Source organism: Vombatus ursinus, unplaced genomic scaffold, assembly GCF_900497805.2.
Source record: "Vombatus ursinus unplaced genomic scaffold, bare-nosed wombat genome assembly UNPS02014787.1, whole genome shotgun sequence".
In the NCBI taxonomy this organism is placed as follows: domain Eukaryota; kingdom Metazoa; phylum Chordata; class Mammalia; order Diprotodontia; family Vombatidae; genus Vombatus; species Vombatus ursinus.
Genome location: NW_020954565.1, coordinates 7,124,144 through 7,142,934, shown reverse-complemented (window position 1 = coordinate 7,142,934; position 18,791 = coordinate 7,124,144). Strand labels below are relative to the sequence as shown.

The 18,791-nt window shown below is 34.7% G+C and overlaps 1 protein-coding gene across 1 annotated transcript in view; it reads left to right on the top strand.

Moving 5' to 3' along the window:
* Positions 1-18,791, top strand: part of COL11A1 (collagen type XI alpha 1 chain) — a 289,348-nt gene that overhangs the window by 157,846 nt on the left and 112,711 nt on the right. The window contains exons 31-36 of the mRNA XM_027868250.1: positions 320-373; positions 5,199-5,252; positions 6,573-6,617; positions 6,764-6,817; positions 6,919-6,963; positions 12,755-12,808. Of these exons, the coding sequence (XP_027724051.1) occupies positions 320-373; positions 5,199-5,252; positions 6,573-6,617; positions 6,764-6,817; positions 6,919-6,963; positions 12,755-12,808 (306 nt within the window). The remainder of the gene's footprint in view (positions 1-319; positions 374-5,198; positions 5,253-6,572; positions 6,618-6,763; positions 6,818-6,918; positions 6,964-12,754; positions 12,809-18,791) is intronic.

Below are 18,791 nucleotides of genomic sequence, written 5' to 3'. Positions count from 1 at the left end.
TTAATAGTCCAGAATTTTCCTTGTACTAGTTTATACCCCATACTACTTTTCTCAAGCAGAGAACTCTAAGCACTTTGACTCCAGGCTAGAATGTTGAGACCTTCCTGAGATAGTGGTTTCTCTTCTCTTCCAAAGAAAATTGAGAGCTGAAAGTCAAGGGTGATAGGGCCTTAGAATAATCTTAAACAAATAAATCCATAAAAAGATGAGGAAGGTGTCCAATTGTTATTAACTAAAGTATTTAAAATCTTCAATACAGTATTTCAATTTAAGTCAATTTAGACAATGTTCTTTTTCTGTCTTTTTTTTTTAAATTCAGGGGAAACTTGGAGTTCCAGGATTACCAGGATACCCAGGAAGACAAGGTCCAAAGGTAAAGAAAATATTTGTTTGGATTTTATATTTTTGCCTACTATATTTTCTAAGCAAAATAATTTTAAGAGAAATATCAATGCAATCTTCCTTAAAGATGTTTTAGTAAAGAAAAACAAAGTTTCGTAAATACAATACTACATATCACAAAAGGAAATCAGAGAAAATGTGGACATTTGTATTGAAAAAGAGAGTAAGAAAGAAAGAAAAAGAAGAAAGAGATCCTAGTTCTTTTCAGGAAATATTAGTAACAACATCCATGATTTTTTTAAATATTAGCCACATTTTAAATTATGCTGACTGCAGCACAGATATATCCAAAAATGTTTTACCTTTGAAGGTATTTTTTTCTTATGGCATTAACTACCTTACTGCCTCCTTTTACTTCAAACCTCCTCTTGACAAGCTTGTTGAGTCAAAGAAGCATGTTTCCAGTATTTCATCTTCCCCTCTGTCTAGTGCACCGTGTTATAGTCTCATTTAAATTGGCAATTCGTAGGGTTTTTTTTTTGAGGGGGTAGAGTCCTTCTTCTGCCCCCCCTTTAATAGAATTAAATTAAAAAAAACCTAACTGAAAAAGCTTTCTTTTATGCCTCTGGTCTTAACTGATGTGTAAAGATATTAGGTAATATCCACTGATGTTTAAAGCAAAATATAATAGTCTATACAAGTCTGACATAAATGTGTGCATACATTACGTAAATATATGTTTGTAAGTTTATTATTTTGTATAGTCCCTCCAATGAGTCCGATTAAAATCCTTCCACACCTGTGCACTATGACACTTCTTCCTGCATTTCTTTTCCACTTCTTGCTCTGAAAACTATCATCAAATGGACACAGTATTATCACTGGTATGTCAATAGACTGCTCTGTTATTAAATTAACCATCTCTGTGATATCTGGACCACATGCTGTTCTCAGCCTAACATGTGTGTGTGTGTGTGTATGTGTGTGTGTGTGTGTGTGTGTGTATTCACATATTCCTCTTACTCCTATCTAATCCTAACATACTGTTCTCACGACTCTTTCCAGTACTGGCTACTTCTCTCATGTACACCAATTCACTGATTGTGGTGATGGTGGAGGTGGCCGTAGGGAGAATCAGAATGCTTTTTATTCCCCATTGCTCCTTTCAGACTCATGATCTACCACCTTCATTAAGCAACCTCTGTTCCTTTGAGGTTCATGCTAACCAGATAAATCACCTAGAAGCATCTAGGTAGCACAATGGATAGAATACTTGGCTTAGAGTCAGGAAGACCTGAGTTCAAATCCATCCTCAGACAGTAGCTGTGTGATATTGGGCAAGTCACTTAACCTCTGCTTCCTTCAGTTTCCTCGACTGTAAAACGAGAATAGTAATAACACTTTCCTGCTTTGGTTGTCGTGAGGATCAAATGCGATATTTGTAAAGCTCTTAGCATTGTGTCAGATACACAGTAGGTACTTCATAAAAATACTTATTTTATCATCAGCAGCAGCAGTAACATCTCCAGCTATTAGTGACCCAGTGCCTAGCACATAGTTGGCACTTAATACATATTGATTGATTGTTATCTATCTAATCCTGAAACATTCTCCTTCCTTCTTCAATTGATTTTGTGTCTGGCTCACTATCTTTTCTTCTTATCTCCTTCCCTCATCAATATACATATTGATACTCTCTCAGATACCCAAACCTCCCAATTCCTCAGATAACTTTACAAGTATTCTATTTTCTTGCTCATGAACTCCAAATCTTCAACTGATAATAATCTTTTATCATTCCATCTTTTCCTGATACTTATCACCCTATGTTTTTTCTTATCACCATGACTTTCTATCCTTCCACCCCACAGTTCTTTCACAGGTCATTTATCATTGCACTGGCTACATTCTCCTCTCTTAACTCTCAACCCCTTGTTGAACCAACTTGTATGTACTGTACACTATTCTCCACCCATGATTCCCTTTCCCCATGTCCTATCATTGATTGTGCCTTGCTAAACCCCAACCTTGAATACTTCCAGTATCTTCCTCTGTTTAATGGAGTTGAGTAAATATGTTAACAATGCTAATTGGATCCACTCCAGATTTATATTATCTAATTTCACCTGGGTCCTCGCTTTAGTCAATTAGTCAGTTATTCAACTAGCATTTATTAAGCTCCTATTATAGAACAGTAGGAATGCCAGGCATTTGTTAAGTATTGAGAATACAAAGAAAGGTAAAAAAAAAAAACTGCAGCAAGACAAATGCTATATTTTCTCTAGTAGAATCATTAACCTAAAAAAGCTATTCAGAACTTTCTTGTCTTTCCTTAAGGCACACTTCAACCTCTGAGCTGAGGACTTCTCATAATTCACCAAAAAATGTGAGGTCGTTCATCAAGATCTCCTTCTTCTCCCCTCCTCCTATTCTCACATCACTCAGACATCCCCTCCCTCCACTATTTCCTCCTTCACACTGGTCTCACATGAAAAGATGCCCCTTAACCTTTCCAAAGCCAACCCTTCTACATGCACCTTTGGAACATTCCCCCGCACATAGTTCCCTCCATCATCTCCACTCTCTCATCTTCAGTTTCTTCATATCTATTAGTTTTTTCTCCACTGCCTACAATCACAGTTATGTCTCTCCTGTCCTTAAAAAAACAAAACAAAAATCAAAACACTCATCTGATCCTACTATACCTTCTATATCTCTTCCTCTTCATGATTAGACTCCTTGAGACATGCATCTTCCCTAACTACCTCTACTTTCTTTCCTCCTGTTCACTTCTAAACCCCCTTGAATCTGGATTTTGATCCCATCATTAAATTGAAATTGCCCCCTCCAAAGTTATTCCTTATTGCCAAATTTAATGGTCTTTTCTCAATCTCTATCCTTCTTTATCTATATATAATAAATAATAATGATCATAATAATACAGCTAGCATTTATGTAGTACTTCCTATGAGCCAGGAACTCTGCTAAGTGCTTTACAATTATTATCTCTTTTGATCCTCATAACCATCCTGGGAGGTTAATGCTATTATTATCCTCATTTTACAGATGAGGAAACTGAGGATTAGAGAGGTTAAGTTAATTGCCTAAAATTTCACAGCTGAAGTTTATGAGGCCAGATTTGAACTCAGGTCTTCTTTACTTCAGGTCCAACACTTTATCCACCATGCTCCCTAGTTGCCTTATTTAACACTGTTGGTCACCCACTCTTGAATACTCTTTCTTCACTAAATTTTTGTAACACTGCTCCTATGTGTTCTACTGCTCTGTCTCAATATCTTTTTATTGATTCTTTATCTGTATTATACCTGCTAACTCTGAATGCTCTGCTCTATGCTGTCTTCTCTTCTCTTTGTTGATGGCGTCAGTTCCCATAGGTTCAATTATTATCTCTAGTTGAATTGTTTCCAGGTGTGTATATCCAGCCCTACTCTCTCTCCTGAGCTCTAGTCACACATCACCGACTATGTTTTAAGTTTCTCAAACTGGTTGTAGTTATCTTGAACTCAGTATTTCTAAAAGAAAACTCAATGTTTTTCTTCTCAAACCCTCATTTCTTTTCAAATTCCTATTATTCCCTACAACACCACCATCTTTCCATTCACCTAGGTTCACAACCTTAGTGTTATCCTCAACTTCTCATTCTCACCCTTAATAACAAATCTGTTGCTGAATTTTGTGGTTTCTACCTTCACAGTATCTCTTGAACAGATCCTCTTCACTTTCTATGTCTCCCTCTCTCTCTGCCTCTCTCTCTCATTCTCTTTGTTTCTATTGCTCTCTCTCTCCTTAACTTTCTGTCTCTTTGTCTCTGTTTCTCTTTCACTCTTTCTGCTGTCTCTGTCTCTTTCCACCTCACACACAAACACTAGCATATATATATACATGTATATGTATGTATTTATATAGACACAAATATACATACATTTATGTGTGTATCTATAGATACATATACCATAGACTTTTAGTAATTGCTTGCTGAGTTGAATTTATCTATCAATGATTATTTTTTTCAAAATTACTTTTATGTGTCAACACTATGTTAAAGCCTTGGAAATAACAAAGACAAAATTGAAAAACTCTCTACCCACGAGAGCTTAAAACTGTATTGAGATGTTCTATGCATGATTTTCTACCTCCAGTTTGTACCGCATGTACATATTTCTTTGCATGTTTTCTCCATTAGAATGTGAGCTCCACATAGTAAACATTTAGTAAATCTTTGTTAGCTGAATGATTGAAAATTAATATTATATCCCATGTTAATAATTTGACAAGATGTAAGAGGACAGAAATGTTTCCAGGTGAGCCAAAAGGAAAAATACCAAAAGAAATTTTTAAAATCTTTCATTAAAGACTTTTGATAAGATCATAAGTAAAGAAAGTAAATACTATAAATAAAAAGCTATTCATTTCATCCCTGTCTTGTGTCCACCCAGTAATTTATATAGAATGAGAGGAAAATCTATTCATAGAGCTTAAAGGAACAATATGGAATTAATACCTCAAAAAATCTTGGCACATTCAAAGATTTTTTCCTTTTATTAGTGGTTTCACCTCAGGGGAAATTGTATTATTTGATCAGTCCTTTACTTTTGAAGTGAAAGCTAAAATTCATTTTATCTCTTGATGTTTTAATGCATTCAGAATTTCAAGTATTATGGTAAGCTCATTTTAAAATATATGAACCAAAGCTGTATTGTGTCGTGAAAAAATTATCTGATTTAAGTATAACACCCTTTTTCATACTTATTTTGTTTTAAATTAAAGTTACCCTATATAACTGAAACTATCACCAAGCATTCACAATTTATTTTTAACATATGTTTCTTTTATAGGGTTCCACTGGTTTTCCAGGGTTCCCAGGTGCCAATGGAGAGAAAGGTGCCAGGGTATGTTATATAAAGATCCTTTCACATATATTTAAATAGAATTGTACTGACAATTTTGTAGGTGATCTTGTGTCAGATATTTGTTTATGCAAATCTGGAAGGTAGCAAATAGGATGGGAAACTTGTGCTAATTGCACAAATAAACTAATAATAATAAGCTGAAAGATTCTACTTTGTCTACCAAAGCAGGTGGGAAAAACTTATGAATATTCTGCAAAGATTATATCTGTAAAACACAGGTTAGGAAGATCATTGTTCTTCTATTTCTGAAGTTCACCTCAAAGAGACTGATCATATTTTTAGAAAACTGACGAAATTATCAAGTGAAAGACTGCTTTGGAAACCTTAGATGAGAGTCGTTTAGGAAAGCATTAAGTCACACTGAGGTAACATGTCTCATTGATGTGCCTCCAATTCATTTCAGTTAGCAATTAAAAAGTCACTGTACTTTAAACAAGTTTGTGAAAGGTAGCATTATTTCAATTGACTTTCTTCTTATCCCATTAGACTTTCTTTAGAAAAGATGAAGTTCCATTTCCCCCCTACCAAACCAATGAAGCCACGCCATCATTTAAATTCTTTTGGTCTCCACGATAAAAGAATTATAATTATTGTCTCAAACAGATATAGGGATTTAATAGAAATAAATATGTAATATGTACTGAGTATTATAAAATTTGTGCAGTGATATGCAGTAAATGTATTTGGATATTTTAAAAAATGACTGCAAATCAAGATTCCTCATTAAAAAAAATTTTGTAGTATTTGGGTGAATTATCCAATAATAGTTTGGCTATTTATCGAAGCTCCTTATTTAGATTTCTTGCATTAAAAGAATAACACTCATATTAGATTTTCTAATCTTTATTTTGTGTATTTACACTCCATTCTTTAATTTTCATAGGGAATCAACCAAGTCTATAATTTTACTGAATTCAAATCCCATCTCTCACTTTTGCCCTTAACCCCCTTTAAGTCAATTGACATAAAAGTGCTGGGCTTGCAATTCTGAATCTTTATTCTATAGTGCTCTTCTCCCCAACATCTCCTTGTAGTTAGGTATTTGGTAAAAACACATCTTGCAATAATGTAGATAGAAGGTTCCCATGAGTCATCCTGCTTCCATAAACTGTCCAGTGAATTTAGTGAGATGGTCAGTTTTAAAAGAAAAAAAATATTTACTTAAAATGCAAAAGATCTAAATAGATGAAAAATGGCATCTTAGTCTTGAGGGGGTTTGATAGTGTCTCATTCAGCCCCAGACCTGTAATTCTCTGTAATATACTGTTTAAAAAAAACTGTTTGAACTGTCTTTGGCAGGGTGTAGCTGGCAAACCAGGTCCCCGGGGACAGCGTGGTCCAACGGTAAGTACCTTCATTTAAATAATGGGCTTTGCATTTGCATTTGGAATTCGATATTTTGAGAGAGTTTTTAAAGGGAAAATTGACTCTACTTCTGAAAAATATTCAGCACTGGATCAGTCTCATCTGTCTCATTTTCAAATCCTCAGGGGCCACGAGGTTCAAGAGGTGCAAGAGGTCCCACAGGAAAACCAGGTCCAAAGGTAAGGTGGCAGATAATCTTTACCTATCTGGTTCAAGCCAGAAACTAACAGGGAAAAGGAAGGTTGTTAAATTATTTTTTTCTCCTTTTCTCTTTCCTCAGGGTACTTCGGGTAGTGATGGTCCACCTGGTCCTCCTGGTGAAAGAGTACGTAAGATTAAACTGCATACTATATGTAGGAAACTTTTTGTTGCTGTTTTATTTTTTAATATGTATTCATCATTTATGGGCAGAGCAATCTGTCCCTGCATGACACATCCACATTCAATCTACACTCCAATTAGATAGATTGTGGTGGGTGAAAGATGAAATGACTGAGGAAACAAAGAACTGAGCTTCTGAACATATCGATTTATTAAGCAATGCATGTCAATTGCCTAACAAATCAGGACCAGACCTCCTCAGTTTAGGGTTGGACACCAAGTAAGGGGGAGACAAATTTTTATATGTTAAAAACAATTGATCAAATAAGACCAATTAATTAGAAGAAAACAATTAACCAGGATACAAAATTATGTACTGTGATTTCTTATTGGAGGAGAGATTGGGACTTTCCAAGTTGGAGGTGAGAGAGTGAATAGGTGCAATTCCCTGAAATCAGAAAAAGACACTCCCCCAGACTGTCTATATTCCAAAGGACCATGTAAACAATAACTCGTTGATCAGTATGGGGTCAGTTTGCAGATAAGACATATGGGTTACTTGAGATGTATAATTGTGAAAAAACTCCTTGCATCAGTTCTTAGGATTTAACTGGGTCTCTGATCAACATAACCTAAGACCTTTGTTAAGGGTCTCTAAACAGCCAGCAGAGGTAGTCTAGCTTCCCAACCATGCAGGACTAGGTTCAAACAATGCAATGCTTTTTTTTTTCCCCAATTCCCACAATTGAATGAAGTTGTTTTTTTTTTTTCACGAGACAGAAATTGGACTAAACCCATAGTTGAACAGAAAGGGGTCTGACCTAGCTCCAGAATTGAGTCACAAGATGGAGTCAGTGTGGTTCACTCAAATCCCACTACCACTTGCTATTCCAATCCCCTCCCAATTCCCTCAAGACCAGGATCACACAGTTAAATGATGCCTCATTCTTTATTGCACTAATTTGAATGAGTAGGTAAATCAGAATAATTTTCTATTTAGTTCAAAATGAGATAAATTGTATGTAGAACTGAACCTACGGTTTTCTTCTCAAACTCGGGCCAGACATACTTAATGGTTTAGAAAATTCTAATAGAAACCTTGATGTCCCTTATCACCTTCTATGCATTTCATTTGAGTATGTGCTGGTGAAATGGAGTCTACCATTAGCCATTAAGCTACAATCAGTATACATTCAAATCAAGATGAAGCATCTATTCCAGTAAATAGAAAAACTATTTAGAAAAATTGATTTTCAATTGCTACACAATGGAGCTAACTATTGATGAGTGAGCATGCCCTCTGTTTGCTACTGGGTGAAGTTTAACTTTTAGATAACTAGATTAATTTATAGTCTGCCAATTCTTACCCTAACAACAACACTTTTAAAAATGAGAAATAATTAATGTCACCTATCAATGGCATAAACCCATCTATTTCTGGTTCATCACAATCCAACACTTAGGTGTTTTTTTTGAAATAAAATAAATACACTTTAATGTGAGATGTACACCCAGTAAAGAGCTCTAACTAGAAAGTGATAGGAGGAAAGGACAGTCTAATTTGGATAAAATTATATCTATGAACTAGAAAATGAAAGTGGATGAAGAATTAAATATTTCTTTGGTTTTTTGAAAAGAAGTTTTATTTTCTGACAGAATTTTTGAATCTATGAGCCAACGAATTTTGTATTTTCTCATTTCTTTCCAAAACTAATTCAATTTGCCAGTTTGAAAGTTAGAGTCAATATTTTCTTAATGCCCAAATGGAATGTATCTTATTTGCTGAAGTTCAGGGGAAAAATGAACATATTACTGTTTTTGATTATCAAAGATTTAATTGACCAGGAAAACCCACTATTTTCTCTTCAGAGAACATCTTTCCCAAAGCAATACAGATGTATGCATATAAATTTATATGATTTTCAATTTAATATTAAAGTTTCTATTTACAAAGATTTACAAATAATATTACCTACAATTTAGACAAATCTCAATTGTTAAAAAAAAATATTGTATAGAATTTAAAGAGACTATATTTGTGTGTATAGGAAACAAATCTTATGGACTCCATTTTGCACCCTTCAAGCAAGGTTAAATTTCAGAGGAGGGTACTGGGTTTATAGTTGAGAAGAGTTCTAATCCTGTCTCTTGACTTATTAGCTATATGATTTGAGGTGAGGCACTTATTAACTGCTTCTGTTTTCCTCATCCTCATAATCTTCAGGCTAGCATTTAACATTCTTTCACAATCTGCCTTCACTTGCCTTTCCAGTCTTATTTCACATTATGCCCTTTCAGGTACTTTCCATTCCAGTAGCTGTTCCCCATACATTACATTTCATCTTCTGCCTTTGCATAAGTGATCCCATTGTCTGGTGCGTATTCCCTCTGCACCTCTACATGGTAGATTTCTTAGCTCCCTTCAAAGAACAGCTCAGGTATCACTTTACTCATCTCCCAATTATTAGCACTCTTTCCATATTGAAGTTATTTTTATTGTTGTACGTATTCTATTCACTTATTTCTGTACAAATTGTATGCACTACCAACAGCCTTCTGCCTTCCCAGAGGAATGTAAGCTTCTTGAAGGCAGGGATTATTTTTTTTTCAGTTGTATTCCTCAAATCTAGTATAGATTCCTTCCACATAGTAAGCACTTAGTAAACATTATTTGCTTTGTAAATTGAGGTGATTGGACTACATGATTTTTTAAAGTCCTTTCCAGCTCTAAAACTCTATAATTTCATAATAAAATGTAGTTGGGAGAGCAGAGAGAAAAATGTATACAGCACCATTGCCTTGGGTATGAAAATATTTATTTCTGGCTACAAATATAAAACGTAGAATCCATTTAAAAAGAAATAATTTCACTGATTTGGATATACTACTTGTTAAAAACAAAACTCTATACAGTAAAAGCATGAAAATAGATGGCTAGTCTTTATCATAGTTTTAAGTCTTGTTCCTAAAACAATATAACAAAGCATTAATATAACTCATATATTTACATCTCTCACCTGTGTATCAGATTTTGAGTCAACATAAATGTCTTCATTCTCAATCCTTTTATTCAAGGCAAAAAATTCCCTCAATATTCCCTACTATCCATTAGTTTGAACATGTGTGTACACACACGAATACACATGCATACACGCACGATATGCTTTGTCTTATCTTTTTTTTTTACAAAGTCAGTGTTAGTTTCCTTTCTTAATAGCTATTCAAACTCAGTATTAAGTATTTGCTTTATAATAAATCTACAAAAGAGGAAATAGAAATATTGTCCCCATTTTACAGTTGAGGAAAATGAAGCCATAAAAGATAAAATGATTTGTCTAAAGTCACATGGTCAGTAAGTGGCAAAGCTGGGACATAGGCTGGTGTTTATTGATTCTAAGTCTAGTATTCTTTCTCTTAAAAATGTCATTTAGTTGAAATAAAAAGGATTTCAAAATTCTAAAACAATATTCCTTATCTAATCCCTTCAACACATATCAATATTGCTCAGTGTCACGTCTAATAATAAAAAGAAGCATTTATAACACTTTCTATGTTATTTTATTTGATTCTTAGAATAATCCAGTTGTTTTTGTTCATTGGTTTTTCAGTTGTGTCTGACTCTTTGTGATTCCATTTGGGGTTTTCTTAGCAAAAATACTGGAGTGGTTCGCTATTTCCTTCTCCAGCTCTTTTTGCAGATGAGGAAACTGAGACGCTCAAAGGTTAAGTGACTTGCCCAGGGTCACTTACGTATTAAGTATATTAGGCAGGATTTGAACACAAGTCTTCCTGTTCAGTACTCTAACCATTATGCCACCTATCTTGTTTAATCAATGTTTGCTTAATCAAACATTAAAACAGAAATTTAGAAAATAGAGAAAAACAGCCTTTCTTTTGGTAACAGATGAATAATTAACACAATTTTATATAGTTCTAAATTTTATTCAAAAATTCATATAATGTTTATTTTCTGCTTAGTGTCTTTTTTTACCATTTGTTTACCATTAAAATTTTATTAGGATTGTAGCAAACCATAATTAAAACAATTTGTATTTCCCCTAATTTACAAATACTTTTCTTAGGCCTATCAAAATTCTCAAATTGGTTCAATTTTATTTATAATTCCTGATTTTTGTATGAATTTTTCATCAATACTTTATCACTATCCTCTGTTGCTTTCCATGGATCTAGTCCTAAAACCTTGAAAAGGTTTTTTATTGCATTTTTCTGAGTGCCTAACATAATCTTTAGAGATGTACAGTGTGTCTTGCATATGATCTCCCACCACCCTCCCCGCTCAGTACACACAGAAACATACATGTCCTTACAAATATATGGTCACTAAATTCTGAAGAGATCCTGAGCTGAGTCTGGAAATACAGCTACTTGTCCCTTCCTGGTTTAGGAAATGCTCACTTATGGTTTTGGATGTCTTACTATTGTTATAGGGCAGCAAGGTGGCGTAGCGGATAGAGTGCTGGGCTTGGAGTCAGGAAGACTTCTTCTAGGGTTCAAATCATTCAAATCTGGGCTAAGATACTTACTAGCTGTGTGACTTGGGGCAAGTCACTTAACCCTGTTTGACTCAGTTTCCTCATTTGTAAAATGGGCTGGAGAAGGAAATGGCAAACCACTCTAGTGTCTTTGCCAAGAAAACCCCCAATGAGATCATGAAAAGTCAGACATGACTGAATAACTATTGTAAGATGTTTTAAAATATGACGAGTTATATACCAATTGATAATTTCCATGAATTTATGCTTTCCTGAGATTTACCATTTGTTCAAAAAAGTATAAAGAAAAAGGCATTTATAGTACCTAATTGTTGCCTAATCACTTTAAAAGAAACCAAAGATTCTTTAAGGCTTTGGGAAACATTGTTCATTAAAATACCAAACCAATAGTAATTCTAAAGACATATATTGAACATCAATATTACTCCTAGATTTTAATTAAAAAATGGCTAGTGAGGAAAGTTCTACTCACATCAGAAGAAGAAAAAAGGTAAGTACCTATAGTGATAAGTTAAGATAAACTATTTTCAAAGTGAATATATGTAAGACTTCAGTGATTAGTTGAAAGCATTCTCTAGTGTGTTCTGCAAAGTTACTTGATATCCTTCAACCTGAGATTCTGAGTTCCACAGACCATGATATTAAAGTGGTATTTATTTGCACTGCTCAGAAATGCTCCCATGCTAATTTGGAACCATGGAGGTGAATTTTTAAGGAACTTCGTTCCTGAGAGTTGTAGAATAAAATATCCCCATTCTACAGTTGTCTCTAGTGGAGGCTAAAATGCCAATAGCAGCCAACTCAGAATAAAAAGGTCTATGAGTGTTTGGCATGAATAGCGAAGGCCTGCAGTGTCCTCAGGTTAAGAATATGGAAGTAATTCGCAGCACATAATAGAAGTAAGGAGCAAAGAAAATAAATTCATGTTGCTTTTACATTAGCTTAGAGCCTATCTTGTTATGTTTCCACAGCTCTGTTACTACAGTGCACTGCTCTCATTCCTTTAGGTATTAATGCCTTAGAAGTAAACTGCAAATGATAGATAGCTCTCATTTTGCAAGTCATGCTTTTTACTTTCCCCATTATATTTTCTGATGTAATCATATGGACTGCAGAAAATCTTGCCAATAGGTTTGCATTAGAATTAAAGCAATTTGTTGATAACAGTATGTGCAATGCATAAGTGACTTTTTCTCTTTTGTAACTACCTTCTGTGGGACTCCAGCACCAATATAAGAAATAATAATAATCTGGCTTTTTTTTTCTTTTTTTCCAATTCAGGGACCTCAAGGACCTCAGGGCCCTGTCGGATTCCCTGGACCAAAAGGCCCTCCTGTAAGTATTTTTGTTTTCTCTTTTCTTTTATTTTGCTGTACATTAAAAAAAAGTTAGGCTCCCCACTTTAAAATAGCCCATATCTACAAATGCTAATAAAATTCACTCATTAAAATGTGCAAAAAGGAACACACAGCAATAATGATAATTAAAACATAAGCACAAAAGGGCAAGCAGTAACACATGCATTGTAAATGTTTCCATTTTGTGAATGGGAACTTCATTTGTAATTATTACACAGTGATTGCTTCTGAAGAAAAAATAAAGTAGAATCTTTAAAAAAACAAGAAACAGGAATTCCTAATGCTAAGCCTTGTACCTGGGGTACTGAAAAATACTGTTAATTTTTTACATAGTATGGTAACTTAAGACTCTAAAGATTACATTAAGAACTAAAAGTGCCTACTTAAGACTTTCCCTGAAAAACTTTTCTTCTCCCCTTGAATTAATATAAACTATTATTGGCAAAAAGAGAAGCAGTGCCGCATAGAAAATAAAAGTGTTACACTCGGCTTCAAGAAGATCTGATTTCTCATCTCACTTCTGACATTTTATAGCTGTGTGACCACGGTCAAGTCCCTTAACGTCTGAGCCTCAGGCAACTTGCAGAGATTTTAAGTTCTAGACAGGTTATACACTGGGCAAATTGCAAGGCCTTGATGAATTGCTGCTAAAATAACCTCATCTCTTCTCATCCTGTTGATGTCACATTGAACTTTTTCTTACTTTATTGAAAGTGCTCTGAGTTATCCTATGCTTCATGTCCTGGTCCTACACTGAAAAAATGTGCAGAGCACCTGTCTACAATACAGTTCTTCCCTACAGTGATATTTTTCCGTTTCATGTGACTAGAACATAAGCTCCAATGAAGTCATTTAGTTACGAAGCTTTAAATTTAGATATTCTCCAGGTTACTTAGTGTATTATGTGGAGAGCAGGAGAGAGAGGATATGGTCAGATTCTCTGATTTGCAAGCCTTTATTTTGCATTTAACACTTTTTGGGCTACTTTTATGGTGACCTGTATTCTCAACAGTGATCGAAAGCACTCCCTGCCCCTTTTTTAGGTATTCAGAGAAAAACAGAAAGAGGCATATCCAGGTGTTATCTTTAGTGTCCTCTGTTCTGTCTTGGTGACAGCTAGAATTTCCAGTGAACCTCTTAGCTGTCTAATAGTTTACAATGCTTGGGATGTTTAAAGTCCTATGCATGATTCTGACTGTGACTAAATGCACAATACCCAGAACATGATTTATCTCTCCTCTTGGAAACTGCAGATAGTCAACCTTGTCTTTCTCTCTCAGTGCATTTAAGGATGAATTGTGTTCCAAGGCTGTAACGGGGATAACTCAATCCATCTTTAGCCAGTACAATAGTTTCCAATACTTCATCGACTAATGTCTTCATTCTTATCCTTGGAGTGTTGTTATCTAAGGTCAAAATGACCTAAAGGGTGTTGATTGGCTCGCTTCTCTTAAGAATATCCTTATTCTAACTCATTGGATCATAGATTCATAGCTCAGAGTCTCCCCAAAAGCATTTATGATTCATTTGACGGATGATGAAACTGAGAGTCAATGAAGTTAAATGTCTTGATCAAAGTTGATAAACCATACAGTTAAGCCTTGACTCATTTGTTTGGTTATAACAGATAGCATCAGAGATTTAGATCTTAAAGGAACTTAAGAAGGCGTATTGTCCAGACTCTTCATTTAATAAACGAGGAAGCTAAAGCCCAGAGATGTTCCTTTACTTCTTCAAGGTCATGTAGGTCTTAAGTAGCAGAGCAGGAAATTCAACCCAGGGCTTCTGGCTCCAAATGCGATGCTATTTCTACTACTAATACATAGGAATTGCAGATTATTCTTTAAAGAAGTTCAGTATTGGTAATTTAATGTATGTACAGTAATTCTAACTAATGAAATATAGCCAAATAAAAGTTCTGATTTATTTATTTGGAGGAAGAAGAGGGGCAAAAGCAAACTGATCTCTGATTTCCCTTGGTGTAGGTAATTGCAGGTACAATTTATAGTCCTATAGTACCTGTGGGAGGGGGACAGCAGGCAGTGATGAATAATACAAACTAGTTGGGGTCACACAGACAGTATGCTTCAGAGTTACAGAACTCAGGTTTTTCTGAGTCCGAGGCAAGCCCTCTATCTACTTCATGATTCTCCCTGTAATGACAGATGGGAACAATCTGTAATCATTATGTGTACTGAGGCAGTGCTCTGTGATGCCCCATTTATATTGGATGTAAATAGATACATCAGAAGTGCCAGCAAATTGTTTGTTTTCACAAGTGGGAAAACATCACTCTTACAGTTTTGTTTACTCTGTTAATATGTTAATAATCCTCTGTAATTATAGACACATTTCAAAAGTAAACTGCAGCTTGGCTCCTGGGTGGCATCACAAAATCTCCATTAGAGAGGCCTGAATTAATGAGGTTACAATATAGTCAAAATCCTTAAGTACTTGGCTGCTTAAAAAAAAAAAATCCTCTGCCATTTCTCAGGAGCAAAAATTTGGAATCTTGCCCACCTGCCAAAAAGCTTGGCCTTATTATTCATGTTAAAATACCTGCTTAGATAGGGGCCACTGCTAAAACTAGACTTTACACCCTGGTAATAGCCAGGTAACAAGATTACTTTAACCTTAGAGTAAGTTATTATGGTCTGGAGACTCAGGATATATATTTCATCTACCAACTCTTACCCTATTTTTCTCCATTGGCTTATGGGTGACCAACCACTTTTCTTCAAATATGGATATTTTATGTCTCTTAATAAGAATATTGATAGGGGCAGGTAGGTGGCGCAGTAGATAGAGCACCGGTCCTGGAGGCAGGAAGACCTGATTTCAAATCTGGCCTCAGACACATAACACTCCCTAGGTGTGTGAGTGGGCAAGTCACTTAACCCCACTTGCCTCACCCCTACCTCTCAATAAAAAAAAAAAAATTGATAAAAAATATGAGCCTTAGTTTCAAGGAGAAGCTTGGAGTCATTAAATTACCACACAGTTTCTAAAATGCATCTAGTTCATTTTTCTCTTCCCCTCTAATTCTAGGCTAAGTGAATTGTCTTTGTTTAGTATCCAAGATCTGTAGACTTATGAACCAGTTTTCTGTTTTGTCCATTCAACAACATGTTCTACTCTAAACAGCATGTATTCTTTAGATACTTGCTGGGGGTGTATCTTGCGTGGCAGTGAATCTGATTTAGTAGTATGCTTTGAAATGTCCTCGGACTTGATGCAATATGTGCCATATCATCTGCAAACAGGAGAATCTGAAGGACTCAATGGGCAATCCGTCTTTCGATTGAATTATGTGCCAGTCATCCTCTATGACTGCTTTTTTGTTGTTGTTGGTTGTTCTATTGTTATCAGTTATGTCCAACTCTTTGTGACCCCATTTGAGACTATCTTGGCAGATATTGGAGTGATTTTCCATTTCTGTCTCCAACTCATTTTACAGATGAGGAACTGAGGCAAGCAGGGTTAAGTGACTTTCCCAGGGTCACATAGTAAGTATCTGAGGCTGGATTTGAACTCAGGTTCTCTAGACTCCAGGGCCACCACTCCATCCACTGTACCACCTAGCTGCCCCTTTATGATGGCAGCAACATCTTGTTAAATATAAATCTTATTCATGTCTCTATTGACCATAATATTCAACATCATTATAATAAAATCGCATGAAATTTTCAATGATCCCTTCTATTAGAGAATGTAGAGATCAAAGAAGAAAAGATGATTTCTAGAATTTCTAAATCTTTCACTGTTTTTCTCATATACCATAAAGTTTCTGTGTACATTTGCAAAATAATTCAGTTTGTAACTTCCAGGCTGTCCTACTGTACAATTAACTTGCACATACTCCGAAGCAGTTATTAGTTCCGTGAAAACACTGCCTAAATAGCTTATTTTGGTTGGTTCAATCAAAACTGGAGGCTGGAATAGTGCCAAAACTTTTGAGAATCCATCTCCTTCCCTTAGTTCATAAGCATAGAGACTTGTTTTTGCTACACATATAATTTGAATCCATGAAGTATATGGGTTGACGTGAACTAAAATGGAATTCAAAAAAGTTTTTTACAGGCCTACTGTTGCTCATACCACACATTACAGGAAGTAATATGAACAATTTCTCCTTACATACCATGTATCTATTCTGGTATGAAGCAGATGAATATATACTCTGTTCAGCCTTTCTTAGTTTATTCATCCGTCCGTTCATTCAGGAGTTCTTTCATTCGCTAATCCATTTATTTGGTATTAATTCATTGATCATTTGCTATGTGCATAACACTGGACTAGGCACTGAGGGGATGTTATACATACAAAAGAAAGAGAAATGTTCCCTGTGCTGTAGGAACTTATAATATATTTTTGGAGACCTGACATTCTTACTTCAAAGAGTTAAGTAACAATATATAAATGCTTGTTGATTGACTGACTAAATAACAGAGAATATAAGTTTTTTGCTATATTCCCCAGAGGACAAGAATATTAGTATGAAAAAAAAATTCCTGTCATTTCGCTAGCATGCATATTTTGCTTTAAGTTTTCAAGGGAGGGAAAAGCAAGTCTTCATCTTTTAGGTTGAAATAGGGAAGGGAAAATAATAAAATGCTATTCCTAGAAGAAATAAAATAAATTCTTTCTTATCACTCTAGGACTCTTTAGAGAAAAGATAACTGGATTGAGTAAATAGAATGCTGAAATGAAGATTTTTCCCTCCTAACTCTTCTGCCATAAAAGTAGGCTTTGGTAGTATATTGCACCTTCAGTTGATATAATAATTCCAACAACAGGGAACCTAGACCTAAAACATTATTAAAATGGAAAAAAAGGTTTTTTTTTTAATTCTATTTACAAGGGAAAGACTAAACTTATAGGCACCCTTGGGAAGAGAAAAATTAATTTATACAGTTCTTATTCAGTTTTGTAGCACATAGAAAATTTCCCTCACGTCAGTTTTCTCTCATCTATGCAGAAGAAATAATCTTTTCTGGGACGTATCAAAGGTGGTGACTATTTTATCAATAGAAATTTAAGAATCTATTTGCATTTAAAGAAATGCAATGTTATTCCCTTGATAAAAATTTTGCCATCACTTTTTTCAATTTATTATTTATTTATAACATTATTTTCTTTTTAAATTTTAAGTTCCAAATTCTATTCTCCTTCCTACCCCCTCATCCATCCGTTGAGAAGGCACACAATATAATATAATTTACACAAATAAAATCATGTAAAACATTTTCCTGTTATTATATTGCAAAAATAAACAAACAAATAAAATAAACAAAACAAAAAAGAATTTACCCTTAGAATTCATCAATTCTCTCTTTAGAGATGGATAGCATTTTTTTTCTTCATGAGATTTTTTTGGAATTTTCACAGATCATTGAATTGGTCTAATTAGTCAAGTGTTTCAGAGTTGAACATCATTACAATATTTCAGTTACCATACATGGTTCTTCTCACTTTACATCAGTTCATATAGATCTTGCCATGCTTTTCTGAAACCACCCTTCATGTATATGATATGCCACAACTTGTTCAGCCATCAGCACCCTCTCAATTTCCAATATCTTGATGCCACAAGAAGAGCTGTTATACATATTTTTGTACATATAAGTCCTTTTCCTTTTTCTTTTATCTCTTTGGGATACAGACCTAGTAGTTGTATTGCTAGGTCAAAAGGTGTGCACAATTTTGTAGCCCTTTGGACATAATTCCAATTTGTTCTTTAAAATGGTTGGACCAATTCACTACTCCACCAGCAATACATTATTGTACATACTTTCCCTCACCCCCTTCAACATTTATTGTTTCTGATAGGCGTGAATTGGTACCTCAGAATTGTTTTAACGTATATTTCTCTAATTGGTAGTGATTTAGAGTATTTTTTCATATGACTGTATCTATCTATCTATCTATCTATCTATCTATCTATCTATCTATCTATCTAT